The 26,654-nt window shown below is 52.8% G+C and overlaps 1 protein-coding gene across 1 annotated transcript; it reads right to left on the bottom strand.

The window, feature by feature from the left end:
* Window positions 1–507: 507 nt before the first annotated feature.
* On the bottom strand, window positions 508–25,336 carry SLC2A11 (solute carrier family 2 member 11). The gene is given in 16 exon segments (XM_075996823.1): window positions 508–2,702; window positions 2,875–3,002; window positions 3,255–3,348; window positions 3,350–3,400; window positions 3,820–3,887; window positions 3,890–3,932; window positions 4,035–4,200; window positions 4,202–4,229; window positions 7,730–7,878; window positions 8,768–8,918; window positions 11,498–11,597; window positions 17,019–17,183; window positions 22,130–22,200; window positions 22,203–22,224; window positions 24,628–24,688; window positions 25,053–25,336. Coding segments are annotated over 16 exon segments (1,905 nt in total). The 3' UTR covers window positions 508–2,378.
* Between the last annotated feature and the right edge of the window lie 1,318 nt (window positions 25,337–26,654).

Genomic DNA, 26,654 nt, shown 5'->3' on the forward strand with positions numbered 1-26,654 from the left:
TTTATGGAGAAAAGATGGGCTTTTCAACAAATGGTGCTGGTACAACTGGATATGCATTAAAAAAAAGAAAAGAAAGAAAGAAACTTGCTAGCATGGTGGCTCATGCCTATAATCCCAGCACTTTGGGAGGCCAAGGCTCACTTGAGGCCAGGAGTTCGAGACCAACCTGAGCAAGAGTGAGACCCCATCTCTACAGAAAAAAAAAAAAAAAAGGAAAAGGAAAATTAGCCAGGCATGGTGGCATGTAACTGTAGTTCCAGCTACTCAGGAGGCTAAGGCAGGATTCCCTGAGCCCAGGAGTTTGAGGTTGCAGTGAGCTATGATGATGCCACTATACTCTAACTTGGGTGACAGAGTGAGACCCTGTCTCCAAAAAAAAAAAAAAAAACAAAACTTGAAATTGATCATTAACATTAAGGGTAAGAGCTAAAACTATCCAACATTTAGAAAAAAATCTTTATCATGTTGGGATAGGCAAAAATGTCTTAGGACACAAAAAGCATGAATCACAAAAAATAAAACTGATAAAGTGGACTTTATCAAAGCAATGCTGCTCTTAGAAAGATAATGTTAAGAAAATATTTGCAATACATATATCTGACAAAGTGCTGGCATCTAGAATGTATAAAGGATTCCTATAATTCAAAAATAATAAGACACGGTGGCTCACGCCTGTAATCCTAGCACTTTGGGAGGCTGAGGTGGGAGGATCGTTTGAACTCAGGAGTTTGAAACCAGCCTGAGCAACAAGTAAGACCCCATCTCTACAAAAAATAATAATAATTTTAAAAACTTAGCCAGGCATGGTGGTGTATAGCTGTAATTCCAGCTACTCAAGATGAGGCAGGAGGATTGCCTGAGCCCAGGAGTTTGAGGTCTCAGTGAGCTATGACACTACTGCACTCTAGCCCAGGCAACAGAGCAAGACCCTGTCTCATAAAAATAATAATGATAATAATAATGACAACCTAATAAAAACTAGTGGACAAAAGGTGTGAAGATTCTTCACAAAGGAAAACATACCACCAATGGCCATACCTAAGCACATGAAAAGATGCTCAACATTATTCGTCACCAGGGAGATACCACAATTAAACCACAATGAGATGCCACTGCACTCTCACTGACATGGCTAAATTGAAAAGACTGACAATACCAAGTGTTGGTGAGGATTTGGAGTATCTGGAACTCTCCTACATTGTTAGTGGGAAAGTGAAATAGTATAATCACTTTGGAAAACAGTTTCTTATACATCTAAATACACATTTATTATTAAGCCCAGCAATTCATTTACCATTTACTTGATCTAAATGCTATAGACCAAGTGTGTTTCCCAAATTCATATGTTGAAATCTAATTCCCAACATGGTGGTATTTGGAGATAGGGCCTTTGGGAAGTGATTAGGTCATGAGGGCAGAATGAATGGGATTAGTGCCCTAATAAAAGAGACCCCAGAGGGCTCCCTCATTCCTTCCACCACATTGAGGACATAGTGACAAAACAGTCATCTATGAACCAGGAAGCAGGCCCTCAGCAGACGGAATCTGCCAGCACCTTGATCTTGGACTTCCCAGCTTCAGGAACTGTAAGAAATAAATTTCTGTTGTTTATAAGACACCCAGTCTTTGGCACTTTTTTAATGGCATCCCAAGGGACTAAGACACAAAAGAAATGAAGGTCTATATGACAATTTGTATAGAAATGTTCACAGCAGTTTTATTCATGATGGCCAAGAATCAGAATCAAACCAATGTCCACCAACAGGAAAATGGACAAACGCATCATGATCTAACCAGAAGGGCTGACTGCTCAACAATGCAAGGAGACACACATGAGCCCAGGCGGCAATGCATGTGAATCTGAAAACCTTTACCTGCACCAAAGCTAGACCCGAATGCATACATACATCAAGTTCCGCAGAAAGGCGTATCCGACCAGCAGTGACAACAAGTGGGTCAGTGGTTGCCTGAGGCAAGGGGCGGGGGGGTCGCTGACAGCAGAGGGCATGAGGCTGCTTTTGGGGTGACATGAATGTCCTGTCTTGACAGTGGTGGTGTTTGACAGTGGTGGTTTTGACGGGTGTATACATCTGTCAAATCTCAAGTGAATACTTAAAATGGTTGTCTTTGATTATATGTCAATTACATCTCAATAAAATTGATTGAAAAAAATCAATTCCTCAGAAAATTCTTTTCTGATCATGCCCCTCCCCGACTAGGCCAGGCGGCTGGGCACGCAGGGCGCGCATGCCCACCACAACCTGCATTTTCCTTCCACTACACTTCCCAAGTCTGTTGTTATGTTTTGAATAGTTTTCCTGTCTGTCGGTGGCCTCTAGACTGGAACACCACTGTCCCCACTGACTGCTAGGCAGCTGTCACCACATCTGCACATGACAAGTGCTTGATGAACACTCATCAAACAAAGGAATTCGGGGCTGAGTGGAGGCCGAGGCCCCGGCCACCCCTTTGGAGCTAGAGCTGTGTGGACCGGGTGACCACCAGGCTTCTCCATGGGGGGCCCTGGCTTGAGTTGTGTAAGTTGAGTCTGTGTAAGACCTCAGAGATCTCCAGGAAGGACTTGCCTTTGATCTCAGGGAGGAAGAAGCCAGTGTAGATGGTGCCACAGGCACAGACACCGAGGAAAGGGACATAGAGGAAGTGGGACAAGCCCTCCTGCGCGTTAAAGGAGACCCAAGGACCTGGTGTCACTCCATGAGCCCCCAGACACAGGGCCCATGACAGGTCCTGAGAAGGGCCTTGCTCCCTCTGCTCTTGGGAGAATGCCCTTCAGGGAGGCCTCCCACTGGGGTTCTCAGGATGACAGGGACAGAAAATGAAGACAGGGCCCCCCAGGGGGAAGAGCAGGCTTACCATGACGAAGGGGAACCCCAGCCCAACCAGGAAGAGCATGGCCCACATGAGCACCCCGCAGATCACGGAGGCAGCAGGCAGGGCCGTCTGGTCAAACAGCTCTGTGGCCAGGATGCCCGTCACCCCGGCTGCAAGGAGGGGGAGGGACAGGGGACTGCCAGCCAGGGCTCCCTGCCCACCTCTCCCCTACTGAGGCCCAGAAGTGGGGGTGGGCACCCAGGTCCAGCCTGCGGGGCCCCTTGGTGCTCTCTGGCCATTTCCTTCCAGAAGCCTCAGGGCCTTCGGGTGACATCGCATTCACACCCACCCACTGCAGACCCAGGCACCCGGCGCTCCTGCAGCAGGGTGAGGGAAGCCCAGAGCCCCTGGGGCCCACTCACCGGGGCCAATGCTGAAACTGAGGATGAAGGCGAAGACGCAGGCCACGGCCAGGTAGGGCACCCCGGGGAGGGGGCTCTGGCAGACAGACGGGGCCAGGTGAGGTGCAGATCAGCTGTGCCTGGCCGCCCGCCCTCACCCCAGCCACCTGCAGGCACAGGGCGGCTGTGAAGACACGGGCCCAGCCGGCCATCAGGCAGTACCCCCCATCAGCAGCAGGCGCCGGCCCAGCTTCTCCATGGCCGCACCCTGCAAAGACAGGAGCAGCGACCCGGGGCAGACAACGGTGAGGGACCTCATGAGGGAGCTGAGGGTGGGCAGGGAGCAGTTTATTGCTTTAGGAGACTATGACTTTATTCATAATTTCCTAGAGGACCTTGGTCAATTGATCAGCCAGTTTCATCCTGTTCCCTCATCTCACAATGGGGCTGTGAGTGCCGGGTAAACAGCAGGCGCTCACTAACTCACAGCGTTTTAACAGTAAGCAGGAATGAATGGCTTCACACAGAGGACCGTGGTCCCTGGAGCGCCAGCACCTGAGGTCCCTCCCGGAGGGCTGAGGGCGACTCGTGCTGGCAACAGCGACTGCAGCTTGCAGCCTCCGGTCCCTGTGACAGCGTACTGCACTTCCTGGCCGGCACTCCCGCCTCCCGGAACACGGAGGAGGCATAGGCGTACACCTGGGACAGGGCAGGCACGGTGGCGGGAGGGCCTTGGCTCCCTGGTCCCCCGTGGCTCCCAGGGGCGGCGGCATGCAGCCTCCCCCAGGCCCAGGGCCTCACCTCGTCATTCCCGCAGAGCTCCATGGCACTGCCCAGCACCACCAGGCTTGTCACCTGCCTCCGCAGGGCCGGCGCTGGAACGGCTGGCTCCCACGGCGGCCGGCGCAGGGCACAGGGGCCCTGGCAGGCTGTGCGCTCCCGCTCCAGCTCCTGCAGCTCCCCGGCCGGCCCCAGCACCCCGCAGCTGCTGCAGCGCTGAGTGGGAGAGGAGAGTGCTGAGCTCCCAGCCCCAGCCCTTCTTTGATGCCGCCTTAGTAAGCCGCCACCCTGTACTTCCCCTCTCTCTGTCTCTGTCTCATCAGGTGGGGGTGATCTTCCTGGCCCTGTCATTCCCAGGGCTGCTGGGAGGGTCGAGAGCACCACGAGTGAGAAAAGCCTTCAGAGAGTAACTGGATTCTGTGGACACACCAGACAAATTGCCATTATCATGCCCGAGTCTTCACCTGCCCTGGATCCACGCCCTTTCCTATGTCGTTTTTTGCAAGTCCTGTCTACACCCCCACCCCTGGCTCTGAGCTCATAAAGCTTGCTTTGGCCAACAGGATGAGAGCATGCTGTGTTCCAGCACAGGCCTAAAGAGAACCTGCTCACTTCTACCTGACCTGCTCCTCTGTCATCATCATAAGAACATGCCAGGCTAGCCCACTGGTCCTGGGAGGATGACAAGAGACTCCAGGAATCAAGGGGACCCAACCGAGCCCCACCTACTGGGACCGCCCCAGATCAGCCAGTGCCCACTGGAGCAGCTGAGTTCAGCAGAGCCCTCCAGCCAGACCCGTCCTAGATCAGCCAGCCCAGAGAACCCACAGGCTGAAGCTAAACAATGGCATTTCAGTGAAACCCTGAGATGTCAGGATTGTGTCCATTAACAATAGAAAACTGATCAACACATTGGTACCAGAGTAGGTGCCACCATAACAAGGACCTGTGAAATATGATTTTGGTTCTAAGACCAGGCAGAGGACACTGAGGAGGCTGGAAAGATGAAAACCCATGTTATGTAGTGCAATAGCACAGGAGAAAGAAAACAGACCTAATGAACTTATGGGCACCATGCCTGTAATCCAGCACTCTGGGAGGCTGAGGTAAGAGGATCACTTGAAGTCAGGAGTTCAAGACCAGACTGAGCAAGAGTGAGACCCCGTCTCTATTAAAAATATAAAAAATAATTAGCTGGGGCAACTAAAAACAGAAAAAATTAGCCAGGCATGATAGCATACACCTGTAGTCCCAGCTACTCAGGAGGCTGAGGCAGGAGGATAGTGTGAGCCCAGGAGTTTGAGGTTTCTGTGAGCTAGGTTGATGCTACGGCACTCTAGCCTGGGCAACAGAATGAGACTCTGTCTCAAAAAAAAAAAAAAACAAAAAAAAAACAACTTATGGACCTAAGCAAAGTAATCTCCAAAAGTTGAAAGCATGAACTGGTTGCTTTTAGCTGAGTATTCTAAGCTTACTGTGAGTCATGAGCTCAAAAAAGAACCAGCCAGTTTGCAAGTGGAATTCAGAGAAAACAAAATTTAATGAATTTTAATATGTTCCAGAAATTTCTGTGTTAAAAACAAAAAAACTTTTTCTCATCTCTAGCCTCTCTAGCTAGCAAAGGAGTCTCAAGTTACATTACAGCCTGAGAACAAAGACGGAATCCACAGCACAGCCAGGAAGCTGGCCACTCAGAATAGAGGTCAAATCAAGGGTGTGGCTTAAAGCAGAGCCTCATAAAGGCTCATGGCTGGAAAAGGGGGTGTAAGGCTGTACTGGCTCAAGTTACAGTAGTTAGGTCTTGGGCGAGAATCGTGGGTGTGGCTCATTAGCACATAAATAAATCAAATACATAGATAACTCACATGGTTTTTGAAAAAGTTGTGTTGGCAAAAGCTCTGCCAGTTTGGGACGAAAAGAGGCTAGAACAGTTTGAAATATAAAGACTTCTGTGCCTTAATTTTCTATAGCCAGGAAGCAGGCTGAGAAATGGGCTCAACCACCAAAAGCAGCACACCTTGCAGCGCCCTCTTCAGAAGGTGTCAAGAAAGGTGACAGAAAAGGAAAGCCATCTCACAGGGCAGAAGCCAGAACCACGGAGACCAATGGCCTGTGGGTGGGGGATGTGGAGCCACAGCTTGATCAAGGTAGTTCCCCACCCCAAAGGTGAGGGACTTGGCAGTAATTCCTCAAGGGCACTTTAGGATTTTATGGATCAGTGACTGCTCTGTGCCTTCCTTGCTTCTTCATTTTTGAAATGAGTATGAATTCTGGGGACCTTGTGTCTCTTTTCGCCACTGTATGCTGCATGCGACAGGGGAAGACTTGTCTGCTTAGATCCGAGGGCTCTGGTTGACACTCTGGACTCTGAATCCAGCAATCTGAGTTCCTATCTCGGTGGAACCTCCATTTTTTAAAAATAAAAAATAAAAATATAAATAAAAAAATATAAAGATCCTAGGGCTCTGGATCAAGAAAAGGCACATACAGACTTGATGTGATCTTAAGATCCAGAGCTTCAAGCCTGATACCATGATTGGATGAGACGTGGGTTGGTCGGGGCTGGGCTGGGATTGATCACAGTTTGCACAGGGGGAGACATAAACAGTAATTGCAGCCGTGGCAGCAAACTGAGAAGAGCACATTCATGGGCCCTGGTCTTCACCTCTCCCTGAGTCCATGCCCCCAGCCCTCAGTTTCCCCATCGCTTGACCCTGGACTCAGCAGCATGACTCCCGATGGAATGTTAATGCCACGAAGCGACCAAAGGTTGGGAAAGTGCTTAGACAGCTGGATTTGCTTTCCTGAGCCTCTAGCATCACCATAACAAGAACATTCCTGGGCTGGCTCCTTGGTACCAAGAGTGAGAGGAGAGACGCAGAGCCCCGGCTGCCCCCACAGCGCCATGTGCCAGCCCAGCTGAAATGAGCAAGCTGCGCAGCCAGCCCTGTGAGTAAATGAGTAAAAGCTGCAGTAAATGATTGTTGTTTTAAGCCAGAGATTTTGCAATTGTTCGCTGGGTCCCTGGGCTTCTTTCCTGTAGCCATAGTTAACTGACAAGACCATCATCACCCAGGTGGCACTGGGCAGGAGGGGTCTTGCACAGGTGTTTTGCCATGCGTGCTTATGTGTGTGTCCCCCTCTCTCTTTCTCTGCACCATCCTGCAGAGCGCCTAAACAGACTGGGTGTGATCCAGCCCCCTGCCTGGCATTTAGCAGGGTTCCTTGATAAAAAGTTGTTTTTTTTTTTGAGACAGAGTCTCGCTTTGTTGCCCAGGATAGAGTGAGTGCCGTGGCGTCAGCCTAGCTCACAGCAACCTCAAACTCCTGAGCTCAAGCAATCCTGCTGCCTCAGCCTCCCGGGTAGCTGGGACTACAGGCATGCACCACCATGCCCGGCTAATTTTTTCTATATATTTTTAGTTGACCAATTAATTTCTTTCTATTTTTAGTAGAGATGGGGTCTCACTCTTGCTCAGACCTTGAGCAATCTGCCTGCCTTGGCCTCCCAGAGTGCTAGGATTACAGGCGTGAGCCACCGCGCCCGGCCTGATAAAGAGTTTTTAAGGGATGTATGGCTTGATCGTGAAATCAAGGCACAAAGAGACAGATAGCTTTTCCATGATAAACGAAACCCAAGAAATGGGGGCCCATGTACTCTGGTAAGATGCACCCCTTGGTCAAGATACTCTGGGGGCTCAAGGGTGGGAACTCACCTGCCCGGCAGGTGGCAGTGTCCCCACGGTCAGTGAGGAGGTAGCGTGGGCTCTCGGGGAGCAGAGGCAGGGAGGCGAGCTGGACTGCCCCGGGCACCAGGCAGCTGGCCAGTAGCAGGGGCCAGGCCTGAGGGCCACCCAGGAGCTCCCTGGAGAGGCCAGGCCTGGTGCTCCTTGCAAGAGCCCTGCATGCCTCTCCCCCAGCCCTCTCCCCCTGCCCCCCTGCCCACAGGCCTGCAGAGGGTCTGCACCAACCGTGCCTCTTCCTATCCAGCTCTGGGTCTGGACATCAAGACCCCTCCCACCCAGTTAGGGACCAAGAGAGGGCAGTGCCACTGTGCCATCTCATCCCTAGCAGCCCTCTGCCCAGGCGGCTAGGCTCTGCCCTCTCTTCTTTCTTCTGGGGTGACCAGGACACACTCCCCTTTAAAATTCCAAATCTTTAAGGCCGGGCGCGATGGCTCACACCTGTAATCCTAGCACTCTGGGAGGCCGAGGTGGGCAGATAGTTCGAGATCAGGAGTTTGAAACCAGCCTGAGCAAGAGCGAGACCCCGTCTCTACTAAAAATAGAAAGAAATTAATTGGTCAACTAAAAAGACATAGAAAAGCTTAGCCGGGCATGGTGGTGCATGCCTGTAGTCCCAGCTACTCGGGAGGCTGAGGCAGGAGGATTGCATGAGCCCAGAGTTTTAGGTTGCTGTGAGCTAGGCTGACGCCACGGCACTCACTCTAGCCTGGGCAACAAAGCGAGACTCTGTCTCAAAAAAAATAAAATAAAAATAAAATCCCAAATCTTTGCCTTCTCCTCTGTAAAGGCCTGGCCTTTGCTCTCCGACCCGGGGAGGATGGGAAAAGGAGACTCGCACTGAAGCGCGTTGCCTGGTACCTGCTTTGGGTGTTGGCCAGAGGGACGTGGGCTCACTTGATGCAAAGAAGCGACGCCCTAACCCACTTGGTTGTCGGGGACAGAGTCGGGCGGAAGGGTTTTCACAGGCGTCTCTGACACCACCCAATGCATGTGGGGGAGGGCGCTTACCTGAGTCCAACCACCTGTCCCGTCACCATCCCCAGAGCTGTGAAGATGGCTGAGGTCAAGGCCACGGTTCCTCGGAGCTCCTTGGGGGCACTCTCCCCCAGGTACATGGGCTGGACACTCATGCTCACACCTGGACACATACACAGCAGGATCACGTCAGCCACCAGGTGGGACCCCAGCCCCAGCCCTCAGGACTTCTGAGAGAGATGTTTTCTCAGATCAGCTTCCATCCTGGTCAGGTTCCATGGAATCTTCCTGGGTCCCGTCCCTGGGACCTGGGTGTGAAGGGCTCTAGGGGGCTTGGGGGGGGGCAGAGGGCAGGACCGCAGCCTGGATGCCCCCCAGCTGTGCCGGTGACCATGCCAGTGCTGCCACTGACCACTGCTATAGGTTCTCACCTCCCCCAGCAGTCCCTGGCACCTGCACAGCCAGTGGGAAACAGCTGGACAGTGCACCCTGCCCTCCCCAGATAGTGGCAAATGGCAAAGGCTAGGACGCCACAGTCTCAGGGCACCATGCACCCGGGGACGCTGCAGGGACCGCGGCTGTATCCACCTCCCTGACCTGGAACCAGGAAGTACCTCCCATCAAGGCCCTGCCCTTTTCCTACATGGTGGGCAGAGGGACCTGGGAGGGCCGCTCTGTTGACTGCCTGGGAGCCCAGAGGTGCCCTGCACTCCCGCAGACACCCCGAGAGGGAAGTCCTTCTCTGCTGGGCACTGGGGCAGGAAGGCAGAGTCTGACCTGGCTCCTGTCCCTAGAGCGTGGGCTGCTCTTGGTGACTCACTTTTCACAAACAGAATGTGGCAAAACCGATGGCGTATGTGTTCTGGAATTAGAGCTCCCTCCTTGCACTCGCTGCCTCCGTCTCTGCCTGTCTCTCCCTGTCGGATCACTCACTCTGTCTCTACCTGTCTCTCCCTGTCAGGTCACTCACTCTGTCTCCGCCTGTCTCTCCCTGTCAGGTCACTCACTCTGTCTCCGCCTGTCTCTCCCTGTCAGGTCACTCACTCTGTCTCCGCCTGTCTCTCCCTGTCAGGTCACTCACTCTGTCTCCGCCTGTCTCTCCCTGTCAGGTCACTCACTCTGTCTCTGCCTGTCTCTCCCTGTCAGGTCACTCACTCTGTCTCCGCCTGTCTCTCCCTGTCAGGTCACTCACTCTGTCTCCGCCTGTCTCTCCCTGTCAGGTCACTCACTCTGTCTCTGCCTGTCTTTCCCTGTCAGGTCACTCACTCCGTCTCTGCCTGTCTCTCCTGTCAGGTCACTCACTCTGTCTCTGCCTGTCTCTCCTGTCAGGTCACTCACTCTGTCTCTGCCTGTCTCTCCTGTCAGGTCACTCACTCTGTCTCTGCCTGTCTCTCCCTGTCAGGTCACTCACTCTGTCTCTGCCTGTCTCTCCCTGTCAGGTCACTCACTCTGTCTCTGCCTGTCTCTCCCTGTCAGGTCACTCACTCTGTCTCTGCCTGTCTCTCCTGTCAGGTCACTCACTCTGTCTCTGCCTGTCTCTCCCTGTCAGGTCACTCACTCTGTCTCTGCCTGTCTCTCCTGTCAGGTCACTCACTCTGTCTCTGCCTGTCTCTCCCTGTCAGGTCACTCACTCTGTCTCTGCCTGTCTCTCCCTGTCAGGTCACTCACTCTGTCTCTGCCTGTCTCTCCCTGTCAGGTCACTCACTCTGTCTCTGCCTGTCTTTCCCTGTCAGGTCACTCACTCTGTCTCTGCCTGTCTCTCCTGTCAGGTCACTCACTCTGTCTCTGCCTGTCTCTCCCTGTCAGGTCACTCACTCTGTCTCTGCCTGTCTCTCCTGTCAGGTCACTCACTCTGTCTCTGCCTGTCTCTCCTGTCAGGTCACTCACTCTGTCTCTGCCTGTCTTTCCCTGTCAGATCACTCACTCTGGAGGACGCCAGCTGCCATGTCGTCAGAACCCACCCTCAAGCGGCCCTACGGAGGGACCTGCAGGGTGAGCAGCTGAGATCTCCCGCCAACGGCAAGTGGGAGCCTTTGGGGACGGGGGTCCCCAGCCCCAACCCCAGCCACACCTTCCGATGACTGCAGCCTGGCCGACAGCCGCAGGAGAGACCCCCATGCAGAAGTACTCAGCTAAGGCATTCCCCGGTTCCTGACCCACCGATGCTAGGAGATTGTAACTGTTGGTTGTTTTAAGCCACTAAATTTTGGGGTACTTTGTTTCACAGGTATAGATAACTAATACGACCAGCAACACCTGGCTGTATAAACAGCTCGAGGTCAAGAGATGACTTGTTGATTGGAGCACCCCAAAGCCCTGGTAGATGTCCTCAAAATTCCACTCCCTGACATGATAAGCCCCAGAAACTGAGGCAGCCCTAACAGGCTACTCTGTCTCTGTAGGGAAGATCAAAGAACTCATCCTGTATTCCTTTACACCTTGGCTGCCAGGAAACTAGAGTGTTGCTCAAACCTGGGACCTCTGTCAGTGTAAGTCTGAAGATGTTTGTTCCCCCAACCCTGCATGACTTTTTCATTTTTCTACATCTACTTTAAATGCCTCGTTATAAGCCTTTTAAGGCTTATAAGCCTTTTAAGATAAACCATATTTCATCATTCTGCAAAAAAAGGTGGGTATAAGTAAGAAATAAATCAATGAATAAAGGACATAGATGAAGGAAGGAAAGAAGCACAGGGGTTGATGGATAGGTGGGAGCAGCGAGGCGCGGCGATGCCCCGCCACACCTGTGCTGACGCCACCAGCGCCGTCCCAGCGCGAGCATCTCGAAGGAGCCGGCTTTGCGGCTGAAGCCAAACGGGACCGCTGCGGCCACCACAAAGGTGTTATTCACCAAAAGGGACTTCTTCCTGGGGAGGGAGACACAGCGGGAGGGGCTCCAGTTCAGCCTGGAGGGACAATCCCTGGGGACCCCTCTTTGCAGCTCCAGCCAGCCCTGATCAGACACACAGACGTGTCATCACACACACCACCAGCATGGAAAAGGGCGCCACCTGCCCAGGCTCCCTGGGGTGCGCTGTGACCACCTCCCTCCTGGCCCACAACACACCCCCAAATTACTCTCCTGGCTGCTGTGCCACAGCTCAAAATAATGGAATTTATGTTTTATGGCTTTTCCCCTTCAGATTAAGCACTGTTCTCCCCAAACTTTGTAAAATGACGAGACTAATATGCAAGTTTTCAGACTCAGTAAGACCCTAGGGAGGGAGAAATTCGCAGAACGTCAAACACAGTTCCCTCACATTGTCATCCAGTACAGAGTCACTCGACAGAACCTCCAGGGTGGCTAGATGCCTTGGCCAATGAGACAGGCAGCAAACCAAGGAAGGACGTTGGACATGTCACCTGTCCCACCATGGCGAAGCACTACCTCTGGCTCCTGCTGCTCAGCTCAGACATGCCGCCACGCACATCCCCCAGGACAGCCCACGGGGCTGGCTGGGAAAGTGAGGACCGGAAGAGGCCAATGTCCCGCTCAGAGCCAGCAGCACGCCCATGACAGGACACGAGCCAAAGCTCGGGACCCACACGTCTCAGGAATGAAAACTGACAGTGGATTACAATGAACTTGATCCAGTGGTAACTCCAATTGTACCTAATAATTATAATTGCAATAATATATGGGTTTCCTCAGTGGGATTAATAAATTCCATGAATAATAATAAGTATTCTGATCTGGTAAATGCATTTTGCTCCATTTCAATACACAGACAATGACAGAAACACTAAGCTTTCACCTGGCAGGGGCAGTAACACACCTTTACCAACCTGCCCTACGTGTCTAGGGGCTCTCCTAGGGTGTCCTGCTGGCCCACTACTTGGATGAGTTCCTACCAGAAGGACCCAGAGAAGAGGAAGCAGCAAGTGCACTTGGCATCTCAGTAGGGCACACGTACAAGCAGGACACGGAGTGGAAGATCAAAGGCTGCCACATCCATGCAGTCCCTGAGGTTGAGCGGACTCAGGTATGTCAGCACAGTTACTCCAAAGTGCATGACGAATTGCTGCACCTTGGTTGGCCTTCCTCTAAGAAGGAGGGACAAATCTCAGAGAGCGTCTTTCCATTTTGGAGACAGTGTATACCACGTTGGGTGGCATGATCTGACACGTTTGTCCGGTGACTTGAAAACCTGGTAGCTTTGAGTGGCACTAAGCAAGAGGGGCCTTCTCTAGTGGGTGCAGGCCAAGTTCAAGGAGCTCTGCCACTCAACCCTTCAGCCCAGAAGTCCTGTGGTGCTCAAAGTGTCTGTGGCAGTTTATATACTCTAAATGAAGAATCACAATGCAAAACCTAAGGTTTTTGAGTAAAGCTTCTCTATTTCAGCAAATTACTTCTTAATGACAATAGCTTCTGGCCTTGTCACTAGGCCCTAGTGGGGCATAAATGCCAGACTGTTGGACACAGGTAGCCATGTACCCGTCGTTAACTGGGTGCTATGACTCTCTTCTGCTAAGGTTGAGTGAGCCCAGTAGCACCCCACCACTGAATAGAAGTGGTATATGCCAAACTTGCCCTACGTGGGCCCCAAAGTTTCCAATGGATACCTTCTCACATCAGCTTGGCTCTAAAAGATACTGAAGGAGTTAAACTCTTCCTACAGAAGGACTTTAAATGTGGAATTTTATCCCTTTTTCAAAGGGTTTGGTTGGACAAAGTCTTAGACAAAGCAGAATTTGAAGACTGGTTTCCAGGAAGTGTAGGGGAAGGGTAAGTGGATGGAATTCTTAGCCTTACCCCAGAGCCCAAGAAATACACATTGATGTTTTTCTGCTCACCAAGGTCTCTGCCATGCAAAGAGGCCTTTTATAACCAGACTGGGTGCCAGGGCGGGGGGAGAACGGGACAGCCCTCTCTGTAGATGGCATCCAACTGCCTTTGTGGCCAGCCCAGCCCAGTGCTTTCTTTATTGGCTTATAAACAGTAGGGTAGCAAGGACGTAAGACACATATGGGCTCCTCAACACAGGCTTCCTGTCACCAAGATAACAACCTGTTATGCTGCACAACCAACCCTGAGTACCCAGTAATGGCAACAAATTTCAGGGCTCCAGTCAGCTACCGAGAGGAAAAACTACACTGCATCCCGCACTGGGGGCTAGTCATTCATGGGACATAAGTGGAATGGGCGTAGGTGGTGAATTCAAAGTTTCTGTCCCTCCCCTTCCTGCTTACGCCAGCTGCCCCAGCGACCAGTGCGTATTCAGGCAACAGTGACTGCCCCCTCCTTTTGTGCAGGAGCAGCCCCACCTTTGTTTGGGACTGTGCCCCTACTCCACATGTTTCAGGTGTGAACCCCAAGAGTCTAGCCCAGGCTTGGTGGGCCTGCTCTCCACGGCGGTGCTATGGTTTGGATGTTTGTGTCCCCTCCAAGATTCATGTTGAAACTCAATCCCCAAAGCAACAGTGGTAAGAAGTGGGGCCTCTAGGAGGTGATGAGGCCTCAAGGGCTCCACCCTCCTGCTCAGATTCGTGCTTTATGAAAGGGCTGGAGGGAGCCAGCAAGGCCTTTTTTGCCTTTTGCCCTTTCCCCTTCTGCCACGTGAGGACACATCATTTGCTCTTCCAGCCATGCGAGGACACAGGGACAAGGCGCCATCTCGGGAGCAGAAAGAGCAGCCCTCAGCTTACGCCAAATCTGTCGGTGTCTTGGTTTTGGACTTCCTGGCATCCAGAACTGTGAGAAGAGGAATTTTTGTTTTTTATAAATTATCCAGCCTCAGTTGTTTTGTTGTGGCAGCAGAACTGGACTAAGATGGCTAGTGACCCAGTGCTGGCAATGAAACACGACAACTTCTTTGAAAGGTTTGTTTTTTTTTTTTCCTTTCTTTCTGATCGTTAGTATTGGCCAGGAAGAAATTGCCCTTGTGCTGGGTATTGTCCCACCTGGGCGAGGCACTGCTGTCACTTTCCAACTATAGCTCTGAGGACAAAGATGACCCACATGGAGGTTTCAGCTAAGGGAATCCCAGAGGGGCAGATCTGGAGTATTGATGGAGCCCTAAAGTCACCCACCTGTAGGCTCCCTGTTGTGTGAATTAAAGGATCTCCTATTGTTTTAGCCAACTGAGGCCTGGGTTTTGTTCTTTGCATTTGAAGACATCTGACCAGACACACAATACACAAACCTCATGCCCATGCAATTTCGCATCCAACCCAGGAAGAAGGGCTGGTTCCCATGGATCCCATCACTGCACCATGGCACCCACCATCCAGAAGCAGATGGTCAGAGAGTTTAACAGCCCACTGAAGACCGCACACCATCAGCACCACCAAGCCACTCAAGAACGAACATTTAGGCCGGGCGCTCTGGCTCACGCCTGTAATCCTAGCTCTTGGGAGGCCGAGGCGGGCGGATTGCTCAAGGTCAGGAGTTCAAAACCAGCCTGAGCAAGAGCGAGACCCCGTCTCTACTATAAATAGAAAGAAATTAATTGGCCAACTGATATATATATAAAAAATTAGCCGGGCATGGTGGCGCATGCCTGTAGTCCCAGCTACTCGGGAGGCTGAGGCAGAAGGATCACTCGAGCCCAGGAGTTTGAGGTTGCTGTGAGCTAGGCTGACGCCACAGCACTCACTCTAGCCTGGACAACAAAGGGAGACTCTGTCTCAAAAAAAAAAAAAAAAAGAACGAACATTTGGATCATCATGATGGGAAAAGAGCCTCATCCAGTTGAAGTGCTGGCCTGAGACGAGAGTGGAAAACTGGGAATCGAAGTCATATAATAAGCAATGGCCTGTGGCCAATTGCAAAAACAGGGATAGAACCTTTACTTATATTTCCAGGCTTTCTGTATTATATGCTTTAAAATAAACTCACCAACTACTTTCTTTTTCCTTAATTAGTTTTTTCCTTCTTTCTTCTTTCCTCCTCCTATAGGGTGCCATGAAGGCAGGTGAGCTGACTATTAGGTGCAGAATATCAAAAGAGGCTAACTGTGGGTTGGCAGAAGAACGATGACCACGTGAAACCTTGTGCTCAGGAAGGACACCTCCATCACACTGCCCCTGGTGGTGGTGGCAAGACAGTGCCCTGAGCGACCCTGCTCCAGGAGGGATGAACACAGATGCTGGTGTGCATGAGACGACGGAGTGACGTTAAGTGAGGGCACTTAGGGAGCTGAACATAGGAAGGAAGGTGTCTACACATGCTGGTGGTGAGCAAAGGGGTGGACTGTGGTAGCCATTTGTTTTTCTGCCCAGCATGGTCTCTTTCCCACATCACAGGTGTAGTCATGTGACCCAAGGTAGACCAATAACAACTTGTTATCCTGGATTCTGGATATTTGCTTTAGTTTGGAGGTTGGTCCCCTCCAAACTCCATGTTGAAATTTGATCCCCAAAGTTGGGTGGTGGGGCCTAATGGGAAGTGTTTGGGTCACGGGACCAGATCCCTTGTGAATAGATGAATGTCCTCCTCAGGGATGAGTGAGCCTCACTCTACTAGTTCCCAAGAGAGCTGGTTCCCGAGAGAGCCTGGCACCTCCTCCCTCAACTCGCGCCCTCTTTCGCCATGTGACCTCTGCACACACTGGCTTCCCTTCACCTACCGCCATGAGTGCCCGAGGCCCTCAGAAGCAGCTGCCCAATCTCAAACTTTCTAACTATCGGAATCACGAGCCAATAAGCCTTTTTTCTTATCTGGGCACTTTTTTCTTAAAGTGCCCAGTCCCAGGTATTCCTTTATAGCAACACAAAACGGACTAAGACAACCTTGAATGAAGATGTTGGAGAAAGAACATGGCTGGAGCTGATTGTGCTGAAGGGTTACTCGCTAGAAGGACAGTCCAAAGCTCAGGCTGTCAATACCCTCAGCACCGCCTTGGTTTCTTGGTTTCCCTTTGCAAGGCCTGCATTTTAAGCACTTCCTTTCATTCTATGAGCTGCCCCAGTATCCTTCCAGTTATAATAATTTTTGATGACATTAGCCACAATCAGTTTTTGTTGTTTGCAACCCAAGAACCACATCAGACACAAAGGAGGAAAAGCAAGGCCCAGGGAGAAAATACTCACTTAAGGTCAAGCAACACTTGTTGGCAGACCTGGAATTATTAACAGAAACCAGGAGTCCTCCCTCCCTCGCAGCATAGTCTCTTTCCCCTCTCAAATCTCCTCATATTGACTCTCAGGTGAAACCTCAGGCAGAGGTCAGCTCCTCACCGCCTCTTACTCCGCCTGAGGTTTCACCTGAGAGTTTCACCACGTTCCTCAGCCTGCAGCCTGGGGTGCCCTTCATTAACACCATTCAGGGGTGCACAGGATGCACTTGCCTTCCCAATGTGATGGCTAAAGGTCCTGCAAGCAAAGCTCCAAAGAGGCCCCCCGAGGGGTAGAGAGACACGATGAGGGACCACACAAGCAGAATCAGGTGGTCAGGCAGTGGCCTGCCAGTACGTACCCACCATGTCTCATCGGTGAATTCCTGAATGTGCTGTGGACAGAGATGCCAGTCAGCCTCCTGAGGATGGGGGTGGTAGACAAGACAGGTCTTCTCCCCACAGGGCTCCAGGCCTCTGCAGAACAGACACCAAGGACGGGTGCCAGGTTTCCTGAGCTCAATTTAATATAATTCTGACACTGCCCACCTGGAAATGGCATCAAATCCCACAAGTCAAAGGGCTCAGTCCTACAAGACTGAGTCCCCACAAGCCCCTGCTTCAGATGCCAATTCCAAGTCCAGGCCTCCTGTCGTTCCAACCACCAGCCATAACTTGGGGGTTGCTGCAACCCTCTTCTTGAGTTTAATAATTTGCTACAATGGCCCACAGAATTCAGGAATGCATTTTACATACATGTACTAGTTTATTATGAAGGATACAACTCAGAACAGCCAGATGGGAGAAATACAAAGTGCAAGGTCTTGGGGGTCGTTGGCGCTCAGAGCTTCCACGCCCTCCCCAGGAGCACCACCCTCCCGGGAGCACCACCCTCCCCAGGAGCACCACCCTCCCAGAGCCTTGGTGTGTTCACATACTCGGAAGCTCATCAAATTGAGTTTTTAAAGAGTTTTTATACAGCTTGATCTTCGGCCTTCATTCCCAAATGTTCCAACCCTCTAATCACTTGGTCCTTCTGGTGACCAGCTCCACCCTAAGATCATCTGGTGGCCCACCCTAAGTCACCTCATTAGCATAAACTCAGGTCTGACCAAAAGGGGCCCATTATGAATAACAAGAGATGCTTCACAGGAAATTCCACAGGTTTTAGGAGCTCTGCGCCCAAGTGCAAAGATCTAACACGTTTCTTATTACACCACGCACTCTCGGAATCTGTCACCCCCCTTCCTACCCTGCTGTTGCCCCAGGAAGCCACCTCCACAGCCCACACCAGGGGCTTGCTGTTGGACCCGACCCAGGGTGAAGACCAGCAGGACATTGGAGGAGGGAGGGGCGGAGTGTTTGTACCCCACTTCCTCCCTCCCTCGGCCAGCTGCGACACTTCTCTCCAGGGCGCCATGTCACAGGGTGCTTTCCTTCCCCTTGCCCCTTTGGGGTGCTGAAACTACCCTTTATAAAATTAATAAAAGGCCACAAGGTGGGAACTGTGGTAGGGGCCTGAACTCTGCAAAGGTATGGGCATAGTTAAAATATATATAACCAGCCACTGTCCCCTAGTTTGCTTTCCTATAATTGCTACTCAGGAGTCACATAGCTGATGCTCATAAAGATTATTAACTTTCTTAATTACTCCCGTAGATAATATCACCCTTGTGGAGCCTAAGGCTACCTTCTGAGACATCTCCTAGGCCCTGCACTTCAGTGGATTGGCTGACCTGCCTAGCGCAGCGGCTCCTACCAGGGAACTGACGAGGCACAAGAAGACGTTTCTACACCTCTGTGGTTCTACCTTGAGCCCAACCAATCAGCAGACCCACTGCCTAGCCCTTTGCCTGCCAAACTGTCTTCAAAAACCCTTTATCCCAAATTCTCAGAGAATCAGACATGAGAACTTCCTCCCCTCTCCTCGCATGGCACCTGCACTATGGACTCTGTGCCGTGGCAGCCGTGCATCCGCACTGTCCCTTGCCGGAGTGCTCTCTCCACCCCACTGAATCCTCTGCTAATTCTCCTTTGTGGTACCTAAACCTACTGGACTTATCTGGAGTGTGCCAGTGTTTCCTTGAGACCCTGACTGTGACGAGCCCTCACAGTGCTCTGTTAGACAGACGTCACTTTTCTCATTGACAGTACTTGGAAGCAGGCCCTGAGAGGTGAAAGGGCTTGCCCATAGCCTCAGCCACAGGTCAGGGCTTGCACCCAGCTAGTTCCCAGACCCCCACCCCAAATGGTGAAACCTCAGGTGACTGAACATCAGCCACATGGTTAGCAAAGCCTGTGCCTGGGGAAGACCTGGACACCCTTCTCTTGGTGACAGATGAAATGTCAGTCTTAGGCCTCCTGACAGAATGTGGGTCCAGGTGTCGGATCAGCTCTCCCTGCCCCAGCCAGCTCAGAGTGATGGCTGTCAGCCTGCGGTCTGCCAGCTGCCTCTGGGGGGAGGAACTGTCCAGGAGAGCTGGGACCAGGGCCAGTCTCCTCTGAATTTGGCTGGAACCCCTCAAGAGTGACCACTGTGGACCACAGGGGTTCACGCCTGTAATCTCAGAGACTCAGGAGGCTGAGACAGGAGGATCTCTCCAGCCCAGGAGATGGAGGCTACAGTGAGCTATGACTGCATCACTGTACTCCAGCCTGGGCAACAGAGCAAGATCCTGTCTCTTAAAAAAGAATGACCATTGGCGGCCGGGCACGGTGGCTCACGCCTGTAATCCTAGCTCTCTGGGAGGCCAAGGTGGGCGGATTGCTCAAGGTCAGGAGTTCAAAACCAGCCTGAGCAAGACCCCGTCTCTACCATAAAAAATAGAAAGAAATTAATTGGCAAACTGATATATATACAAAAAATTAGCCGGGCATGGTGGCACATGCCTATAGTCCCAGCTACTCGGGAGGCTGAGGCAATAGGATCGCTTGAGCCCAGGAGTTTGAGGTTGCTGTGAGCCAGGCTGACGCCACGGCACTCACTCTAGCCTGGACAACAAAGTGAGACTCTGTCTCAAAAAAAAAAAAAAAAAAAAAAAAAGAATGACCATTGAGATTGTTGATAAAATAAAGAGTCTCTCCTTGACCAAACTCTACTTATTCAATATCTGATCCCCCTTTAAATCATTTTTTTTAATTTTTTAAATTTTTTTGTAGAGACAGTGTCCTACTGTGTTGCCCAGGCTGGTTTCAAACTCAAGCAATCCTCCCACCTGGGCAGCCTCCAGAGTCACTGGCACAACAGGTGAGAAACACCAGGCCTCCTTGAAATCTAGTCCAGTTCCTCATCCTCCGCCACCCCCATGACATCTGGTCATCCCGCTTGCCTTCAGCAAGAGTCCTGTTAGGACAGTCTAGCCAGAGTCCCCCAACCCTGCTGTTTCTTCTTAGTCATGTTCCATCCACTGACCCCACCCTGATCTTTGGCTACAAATTCCCACTTGTCCATGATGTATTCGAGTTGAGTTCAATCGCCCTCCCCCACTGCAGGACCCTTTGGCTGTGGTCCTGCATCTATTGCTATGGTCTCCTGTGAATAAAGTCTTCTTTACTGCACTTGGACAAGTGTCATTGAATAATTTTTTTTAACAGTTAGAAGAGTATTTTTATTTTGAGACAGAGTCTCACTCTGTTGCCCTGGCTAGAGTGAGTGCTGTGGCGTCAGCCTAGCTCACAGCAACCTCAAACTCCTGGGCTCAAGCGATCCTGCTGCCTCAGCCTCCCGAGCAGCTGGTACTACAGGCATGCACCACCATGCCCGGCTAATTTTTTCTATATATTTTTAGTTGGCCAATTAATTTCTTTCTATTTTTAGTAGAGACGGGGTCTCGCTCTTGGGAAGGCTGGTTTCGAACTCCTGACCTTGAGCGATCCACCCGCCTCGGCCTCCCAGGGTGCTAGGATTACAGGTGTGAGCCACTGCGCCTGACCTAGAAGAATATTTTTAAACACCATTCAGTGGAGCAGGGAGAATCTCCTTGGCGGGGCTTGGTGACAGCCCACGGGGTGGGGGGTTCTGAGAGTGCCCCACACGGACGGAGCCCTCTCCGTCTGTGTCTGCACTGGAGGAGGCGCTCAAATGCCTGATGAACGAACAAATAAACACACACACACAGCCAGCCCAGGCCTCCCTTTGTAAACTGTTCCATTTCATCCTTCCTTTAAGGGGCACTGGGCTGTTTCTGCCCAATATAACCCATCTCCAGCAGACACACATGCCTTCGGGGGAAGATCTCTCCCATGGTCAGTTACAGCTCCGTGTGTCCCTCTAAAGGTGATCACCTGACCCAGACCTGACCAATCTAGTATTCTACCCTCCTGACCACATGACTGGTCTAGGAGTGGGCATGTGATCCAAACCAGCCAGAACTTTCCCAGAACTTTCTGCTAAAACTGGGAAGGCTTTTGGTTGGGGGAGGGGGAGGGGTATTCCCAGCTGGCAAGAAGCTGCTCTTTGCCCACTGGGTATGAGAACAAGGCTGGGCTGGGGAGCCACAGTTCTGTCCCAGGGGCTGGCTCCTGCAGCTCTCCCCCTCTGTGTAAAGCCCATCACATCATTCCCAGCTTCATGACCAGACACTAAGAGCAAACCAGCAGGAGAAATGAGATGGGCACAAAACAGCCAACACACAACCTGAGTGAGAACAGACTGCACCAAGGTCTGGGGGGGGGGGGGGCGGGGAGGAAGGCTTCAGGAAGGAGGTGGTATCTGGGGTGGCCTTCTGCATGTGCGGCGGAATGGAAGGAGGCTTCGAGGACAGGCTGTATCATGGACGTTTGGGGAGCTACCTTTAACTTGCTTTGGTATCAGGTTGGGGGGAGGTAGGAGACAGGTGAGGTTCTGATTCCAGGAGACCTCGAACTTAAGGTGATTTAGCCTGTCCTTATTCCTGTAGGCACTGGGGAGCCACAGTATGTGTCTGGGCAAGTGAGTGCCTTGACAAACTTGAAGGAATCAGGAATGGGCGTGGCTGAAGGCAGGGAGGCCAGTGAGGAGGCTGGACCAGAGCAGGGCTGTAGCAGAGACCTGGGAGAACCGGCCGGATTCTAGGGCTAGCCAGGAAGGACTTGGCGTCACTGAAAGGGGAAGAGTAGAGTCAAGGCTGCCTCTTCATCACTAGGTAGGAGGTGCAGTCATCTGCTGAGATGAGGGACTCAGGAGGTCATGCAGATTTGGAGGAGGATGCAGAGCTCAGTGTGAACCTGCGGGAGCCTGTGGACAGCCCCGTGGAGAGGAACTTGTGGGAGACAGCGCCACCAAGTGGACGGAAGCTCCCCCAGCGAGCAGCTGTCAGCCTATACCTGGCACTCAGTGACAGTGAGCACGGAGGATACATACCAAGGTTGGGGCACTGATGATGGAGAGGTTGTAGCCAAACTGAAAAGTCCCACCAATGCCAGCTGCACAGTCAAGAGCAGGACCCTGCCCTGGACCTGAGGAGAGAGAAGAGGACACAGAGTGACCAACAACCACCTCCACCTCCCTCCCTGGGCCGCCCATCACAGCTTTGCAATTTAAATCAGGCAGTGATATCTTCACTTTGCAGATGAGGAAACTGAGTCACAGAGGGCAGGAGTTAGCTGGGTCACACGGCTGGCAAGTAGCAGAGAAACCCAAGCCTTCTGCTTGAGTCCAGGCCCCCATTCCACCCTCACCTCACCCACCCCTCACCAGCATTTTCCTGAGAGGGGCAGCAGTTCCTGGCCCACCTTGCTGGGCTGTTCCTGGGTATATCTGCTGTGTTTGGGGAGGACAGTCCCTGAGCTGGGGCCCCAGTAGAGGGAAGCTCTGCCTCCAGCAGGACAGGAGCCCCTAAACCCCAGTGACTCGGCCTGGAGAAATATGCTCCAGCAGAGTGGCCAGGCTCCAGGAACCTGGGCCGAGCTTCCTTCTTTTGCCTCCCACCAGTGTGTTCCGCAACGAGACTAAGAAAAGCTGCCACGTGGCCCTACAGGTGCAGGGACTTGGGGGCACAGAGAGCAGCAGAGAGGCAGCGTAGGTGGTGGAGGTACCTGGTCCCAGCTGTACCCCACTCCCTTGTCCTAAGTCACCTCCTCACCTGGACCTGGAAATAACAATGCCTGCCACCGGCTGGGTACATGTGAGTCACACACACTTGGTGCCATAAAGGACAGCTTTTCATCCCAGCGCAACACCCTTGAGTGGAGGGAGATTTCCTCCAGGCACCCAGCTGTGAGGACTCCGTACCCTGACACCCCATCCCACTTAGTTGGTGTTATTTTAGGGATTCCCAAAATTATAATTTTCCTTTTATGATTTTTAATTACAAAATGACATTTTTTGAAAATTCAATAGATACAAGTTCTCCACTCCCCCAAAGGTACAACAATGAAGTGCTCCCCTCAGATAGTCTCCTACACATTCACAAAGTAGTTGACTTTACAAAAATCAAATCATCAATCTCATCCCCCAAAATCATACTGGCAAATGGTCCTGCAGACTTAGGAGGCAGGAGGTGGAGTCACTGCTGAGATTGCAAGTCAAATTTGTTATGTTTGAGTACTTAAATACAAGTTTCATGAGAGAAGGATGTTTGGCTAAAAATTTTCTGAGGAATTTCCAGAACCTGTGGACTATTGATTCACTCATCAGTCAAATACTGAGGGTCTGTCCCAGCCAGGAGGTGTGCTGGGGCAAGTACGGCTGGGGAAGAGACAGATGCATTCATCACTGGATGAGACACTGTGCTTGGGAGTGGAGGAGCAGAGGAAGTGGCTCTGGAGGGCAGGGTCCTGCTGATGACCTTGCCACAGGCCTCAAGACAGGGCAGCGACAGGGTCTCTGGCTGCCCATAGTTTCTAAAAGGCCTCAGTAACTTTCTCCTAAGCTGGAGGTCATAGGAGGAAGCTGGGCGAGAACCCCGGAGTCTGGTCCCACTGGGGACATGTTGTAGCTCCAAGGGGGCTGCATAAGAACACCCCCCCTTAGAGCAGACCTGAAGGAAGCAGAGAGACACAGTGCTTGATGACAACTGAGCCCACGTGGCAGGGGATGCTGACAGGTCTCCAAGGCCATAGGAAATTGTTTAATTTAAGAGCATGGAGATTGCCTAGTACTGTGTCTGGCCATGGCAAGCACCAAACATTAGCTATGATGGTGATTATTGATTCAGTGAGCAAATATCTACTGCCTCCCCACTATTGGCCAATAACCCTACTGTTCTAGGTCCTGAGGATATAGCAGTGAACAAAAGACAAAACCTGTGACCTCACGGAGCTTTCCTTGTAGCAGGGGAAGATAAGCAAAATACAGAGTATGTCAGTTGGTGCTACAGAGACTTAAAGCAGGGACGGGAGACAGGTAGTGTCTGAACATAGTGGTGCGGCAGGGCGCCAGGTCAGAGCCCAGAGGGAGTACCGAGGGGCAGGGAGCGAGGGTGGGAAACGGTCAAAGGAGGGGGTGAGCGGGCAGGACTGCAGCGCTCCGGCCTGTCTGACCGCAGGACGCCAGGACGATACAGGTATCTCTGGGCGATGCTAGCTGGGATGTCCCAGGTCTGGCCACCTTGCCCTGGCGCACAGGCTGCCCCTGCCCATCTGGACCCAGCCCCTGCCTCACAAGCACAGCACTTCCATCCGTCTGACGCTTCTCTTAAGCCTCCTGGGTGGCTGCACCTGGTGTTAGGGCCTAGGGCCCATAGGTAGCCCATAACCAGCCATTAGCTTCTGTATTATGCTTGCTTGCTTGCTTAGGAGAGTGGGAAATTTTCAGCAGACCCTTATCTGACTCTGCACCTGACATCTCTCCTCTGCTAGCGTAATTAAGCTTAGAAACCAAGAAGGGCGGTGGTGCATGGCACAACTGCCACAAGATACAGCCGTTAGCCCAGGGTCGAAACGCCCCGGATCCCTGAGGCGCCTGACATGCTTCATGTACCTAGTGGAATGCGCTGAGGCTTAGATCACAGGATGCAGGATGTATTTCAACTAAGATTAATGTTGTCTGTAGTTAGGATACTTCAGAGGCTTCCTCTTGGCTGAATCTTAGCTGCAGCTGGTGACTCCTACAAAACCCATCTCAAGGCTCCAAACACCCCCCCTCAATGTGCTAAAACAAGGTAGAAATCTAAGATGAATGCTTTCTCTTGCTTTTGTAAAAGTGCTTGCTAATTAGATTTTTAGAGTGTGGTTTTTTTGCCTTTAAAAAAAGGGGCTGTTTTTCTCATCACTTCTCATCACTACTTTCTGTGCCCGCCACTCTGCAGGACAGGAGGAGTCCTGGCCAGTCAATAAAGACTCACAATTTGTCCCAATTCGGTTGCGAAGATGGTCTTTTCTCGCACTTCAGACCACAACACTGGCAGTTCACGAGGGTCTTGGACCCCTCATCGGAGACGCCCGGCCTGGGAGGGCTTCGGAAAGCAGACCTTTCCGACTGTGGGAGGGCACCACACTTTGGGCGGGAGAGAAGCCTACGAGGAGCGTCGCCCTCACGGAAACCCCAGTGGCCAGCGGCCAGCCGCCGGGCGCATGCGCGGAGAGAAGGGCGGAGCGAGTCCGAGCAGGCCGAGAATACCCGGCGCATGCGCGGCGAGCGTCGACGCGCCCAGGTCGGCCGAAACCGGAGCGGGGCGCGCAAGCGCAGTGCTGTTGAGGGAGGTCTGACAACAGGGCGCGCTCCACAATTACCCGCAGCCGCGGCGAGCCGGCTCGACTCAAGCGTAGGCGCAGTGGCGCTCAGAGCCGCTAGACTGCCGGCGGGGGACGCCTGAGGCGCATGCGCAGGCCCCCAGGTTGTTAAGTGGGCGGGCCTCGGCTGCAGGGGTGGGAAGGGTTCACCTGGGTCAGAGGCCGTAAGGGCGGCTCCTGCTCAGCCTGCATCCAGCCCTTCCCGCAGCTCTGAGTCTGAAAAGCTGCTCACTGCTTGCTCAGCCGGCTCATCTCCGCAGACCAGGAGGGAGGGCCGGTCCGCGGTCATCGATGCGGCCCGGGTCCCAGCTGGCGACGCTGTGCGCCGAGCTCCCGGGTCCCCCTGCCTCTCTGTCGCCTCTGGACCGACTCTGCGGGTCCCCGCCTGGCTCGCTGCCGGGCCTCGCCTGTGCGTCACCCTCCGCCCGGCCTCCTTTCCCACCACCCGGCGCCCCAGCTCCGGGAGCTGTCGGAGGGCTGAGCCCGGGATTCCGCACAGATGACAGCGCCCCCAGCCGCATCCCGCCGCCACCACCCCACCCCGCCACCACCACCCCACCCCCACCACCACCCCGCCCCCACCACCCCGCCCCCACCACCACCCCGCCCCCACCACCCCGCCCCCACCACCACCCCGCCACCACCACCCCACCCCCACCACCACCCCGCCACCACCACCCCACCCCCACCACCACCCCGCCGACACCATCCTGCCACCACCACCCCTCCCCTACTCCCACCCCACCCCCACCCCACCCCGCCACCACCACCCCACCCCCACCCCCACCCCGCCGACACCATCCTGCCACCACCACCCCTCCCCTACTCCCACCCCACCCCCACCCCCACCCCGCCACACTCACCCCTCGGTTCAGGCGTCCCCATCCCTCCCCCAGAGGAGGGGCAGAATCCGGAGGGACCGAGAGGCCGACCCACCTGTCTCTGGAGCGCGCTCTTCTGTCCGAGTGCCTTGGCAGAGTGCAGAGAGGGGAACCGGTCTCGAGTTGCCCCTCTCGGGTTGCCACCAGGGCATTCCTTGCGGGGAAGGCCGGTCCGCTTGTGGTCGGGCGCGCTGGGAGGTGAGGAACCAGAGTTCACTGGACCGGATTAACCTTTTATTCCTCAGGGCTTCTTGGACCCTGCATGGAATCCAGGAGTTGGACAAAGGCCAACTGAAACCAGACTTGCCAAAGATGCTGTTTGTGGTCACAGAA

The sequence above is a fragment of the Microcebus murinus genome, chromosome 22, assembly GCF_040939455.1.
Source record: "Microcebus murinus isolate Inina chromosome 22, M.murinus_Inina_mat1.0, whole genome shotgun sequence".
NCBI lineage: Eukaryota > Metazoa > Chordata > Mammalia > Primates > Cheirogaleidae > Microcebus > Microcebus murinus.